The sequence below is a fragment of the Dipodomys ordii genome, unplaced genomic scaffold (genome assembly GCF_000151885.1).
Source record: "Dipodomys ordii isolate 6190 unplaced genomic scaffold, Dord_2.0 Scaffold165, whole genome shotgun sequence".
Taxonomy (NCBI): Eukaryota; Metazoa; Chordata; class Mammalia; order Rodentia; family Heteromyidae; genus Dipodomys; species Dipodomys ordii.
The window spans coordinates 1,151,333-1,155,053 of NW_012267381.1; the positions used below are offsets into that span (position 1 = coordinate 1,151,333).

General features: G+C 42.7%; 1 protein-coding gene across 4 annotated transcripts in view; it reads right to left on the reverse strand.

Annotated features, from left to right (window-relative positions):
• Nucleotides 1–3,721, reverse strand: part of Tlk2 (tousled-like kinase 2) — a 116,377-nt gene that overhangs the window by 91,938 nt on the left and 20,718 nt on the right. For all 4 annotated transcript variants that reach the window (XM_013033287.1, XM_013033283.1, XM_013033285.1 and 1 more), the window contains exon 3: nucleotides 1,263–1,334. In XM_013033287.1, coding sequence (XP_012888741.1) covers nucleotides 1,263–1,334 — 72 coding nt within the window. The remainder of the gene's footprint in view (nucleotides 1–1,262; nucleotides 1,335–3,721) is intronic.

The following is a 3,721-nucleotide window of genomic DNA, read 5'->3' on the forward strand; positions in this document are numbered from 1 at the left end:
ACCACATAAGCAAAAAGAAAAAAGCCGGAAGTGGCGCTGTGGCTCAAGTGGTAGTGAGCTAGCCTTGAGCTGAAGAGCTGAGGGACAGTGCCCAGGCCGAGTTCAGGCCACAGGACCGGACCCAAAAAACAAACAAACAAACCCTCTATTATTAAAGTTAGCCAATGGCCCACTCTGTTGTTAAAGTACTGACAAATGAAATAAAATTCAGCCAGTGCCTGGAGGCTGTTCTTTAAGATGTTTCACGTTTACAAACATCAAGAAGTTATTTAGCTGGGTGCCGATGGCTCAGGCCTATAATCCTAGCTACTCAGGAGGCTGAGCTCTCAGGATCATGGTTTAAAGCCAGAGCTGACAGGAAAGTCCATGAGACTCTTACCTCCAATTAACCAACAAAAAGCCAGAAATGACCTTATGGCTCAAATGATAGAGTACTAACTAGCCTTGAGCACAAAAGTTCAGTGACAGTGACCAAGCTGAGTTCAAGCCCCAGGACCAGCACAATAATAATAATTATTATTATTCAAATGAGTATTAAATTTAATTCAGCTACAACTGCATATGGCTGATACTTACTGATGGCAACTATGCCCACCCACCCACCCCCAAAAAAAGACGTGATAAAAATAATGACAAAAGGGCTGGGAAGGTGGCTCAGTGGTAGATCGCTTGCCTTGCATGCATGAGGCCCTGGGTTCGACTCCTCAGCACCACAGAAGCAAAAAGAAAAAAGCCGGAAGTGGTGCTGTGGCTCAAGTGGTAGAGCGCTAGCCTTGAGCTAAAGAGCGAGGGAGAGCGCCCAGGCCCAGAGTTTAGGCCCCACGATTGGACCCCCCCCAAAAAATGATAAAAAATGATTTTTAAAAAATACATGGTAAGGCTGGAAATGTGGCTTAGTAGCAGAAGGCTTGCCTAGCATGTATGAAGCCCTGGGCTCAATTCCTCAGTACCACATACACAGAAAAAGCCAGAAGTGGCGCTGTGGCTCAAGTGGTAAAGTGCTAGCCTTGAGCAAAAGAAGCTCAGGGACAGTGCCCAGGGCCTGAGTTCAAGCCCCAGGACTGGCACGCGCGCGTGCACACACACACACGCACACGCACACACACACAGATAAAAACTCATTAATACTACATCAAAGCTATACAAATACAAACACCACAAAATTCACACAGGCTTAACAATGCCTGAGTGTCTGTGAAGGCAAAAAGAGTGCTTTTAACCCAGACTAAGTGCAGAAGTCTTGCCTGGATATAATTTCTTACCTCTACTTCTTTATCACTCAAGGACCCCACACTGCACAAGCTCTGGTTGGAAGACTCACTATTGAGTGGCCCCTGAAAAGAAAAATTTTTTAAAAGAATCAAAAGAAATTTTAATTTAAAATGACTACAAAACTGAAGAAGCAGCCTGCTGATTCTGATGTCTAAGTTAAGAGCAACAACACCTTCTATCAATTTGACAATAACTTGAACTATGCCCTCCACATTAAAATTCTCTAGCTCTTACTAATTTCACTTGCTTTACAAACTATTCGTGTGCAGGTTTTCCCTCTAAAGTACTTTCACATGTTCTTAATAAGAATATTTTCATTATAAATTCTTCTTAAAGGAAAATAAGAATGGAAATCAATTCTCCCTGCCTTGTATATCATAAAAACAGCATCTAGAAGTTGTGATTTATGCTCAAGAGTATGGTAAGAGTTCTTTATGAGGAGTGGTTAGGAACCACAATAAAGCAAGTACTTTTCTAAGTCATGCTTAAGGAGACACGAAAGCTCAAAAAAAAAAAAAAAAAGGTTACATTCCAGCACTTGGGAGGCTAAAAGCAGAAGGATCATCAGTTGGAGGCCAGTCTAACCCATATAGACAGGCTATGTCTGAGAAGAAAAACCAAAGAACAAAAAAGTTACATGAGACTGACTGTACAATAACATAAGTTTCAGGAACTGGTCCTCAAGGAAACTGGTGACATTATATAAAAAGTATTCAAAACTTCAAGCCAGGCATTTGTGGTTCACACCTGTAATCCTAGCTACTCAGGTGTGGCTGAGATCTGATGACAGCAGTTCAAAGCCAGCCCAAGAAGGAAAGTCTGTGAGACTGTGAGACTCGTCTCCAATTGGGGGGCGGGGGCGCCTGGAAGTAGAGCTGTGGCTCAAGTGATAAGTGGTAGAATGTTAGTCTTGAGCAAAGAATTCAGAGACAGCACACAGGTCCAAAATTCAAGCACCAGGACTAACAACAAAACAAAACAACACTGGAAATGTTCCTAAAAGCAAACAGTAAAATCTGTTCAATAAAATATATGAAAATTCATTCAAAAAGGGAAAAGCCCATGGTATTCAAACCAATACTACTACCTTCTGACTCCCCCCCTAAGCCTGGCTCCAGACTGCCCTGGTCAACAACACAGGGCTCCCTTCCCCCACATGCAAGCATTCCTGCCTTTAGACTCTTGTTGCTAAAGCTGTCTCAGACAAGCAGGGGCCTTCCTTTTTCTGTCAAACCCCTACTGTGGGACAGAGGATCTACTATAGGCATGGCACAGAGAACACAACACACCAACAGCTCTCCATTCCTCCAAAGTCAGTGGTTCCACAATAGGAGAGAAACCAAGAGAACTTCACTCACAGAAACAGTCTGTCATTGTCCCAGGTCTTCAAAACCCTGATTAGTATTTTGAGTCTAAGGGAAGAAACAGGACCACAATATCCAAAGCACTTGACTTCATTTGCAATAGTGTTAACAAATTTAAGTATATTATTAAAAGCCAGGTGCTGGTGTGCTGGTGGTTCATGCCTGTAATACTACCTACTCAGCAAGATGAGATCTGAAGATTGTGGTTCCCAGCCAGCTCAGGCAGGAAAGTCTATTTGAGATTCTTGTCTCCAATTAACCACTAAAAAGCTGGAAGTGGAGCTGTGGCTCAAAGTGGTAGAGAGCTATAGCCTTGAGGAAAATAACCCCCCCCAAAAAAGAGTATTCTTAAGAATAGATGGCTGAGCCCCTAGAGCTCAGGTCTATAATCCTACTCAGGAGGCTGAGATCTGAGAATCACACTTCAAAGCCAGCTAAGGCAAGAAAGTTTCTGAGACTTTTATCTCCAGTTAACCACCAGAAAACCAGAAGTGGTTGAGTGCTGGCTGTTAGCTTTGAGCAAAAACAGTTCAAGGACCATGCCTAGACCCTGATTTCAAGCCCCATAACCCACAAAAAAAAAAAAAAAGTGGCAGCAGAGATGAGGGTGTAACACAGTAACCGAATACATGTACACATGAGGCCCTGAGTTCTACCTGTGCACCTGCCCCCTTTAAAAAAAAAAAAAAAGATTGTGACAGAAGAAAAGTTTAATGAAGCTAGACCAGACTATAAACCTCCTCCTAGACAGTAAACCAGTTACTTAGTTTACAACAGAAAACCAGAGCACAAGGGAGTAACTCTCCTAGGGTCAGAACAAGCAGCTAAGAAAAAATGGGCAGAAACCTTTTAGAGAAGCTACATTTGATTAAACTAGATTATAATAAAATTTACCCAGGAAATTGTTGGGAGGGGGGAGAGCAACTAGATGTTAGTTGTATTTAACAGGTGGATATAGTACAGAAATAAGAGTATCCAAGGGCTGGGAAGGTGGCTCAGTGGTAGAGTGCTTGCCTTGCATACATGAGGCCCTGGGTTCGATTCCTCAGCACCACATAAGCAGAAGAAAAAAAAAAGCCAGAAGT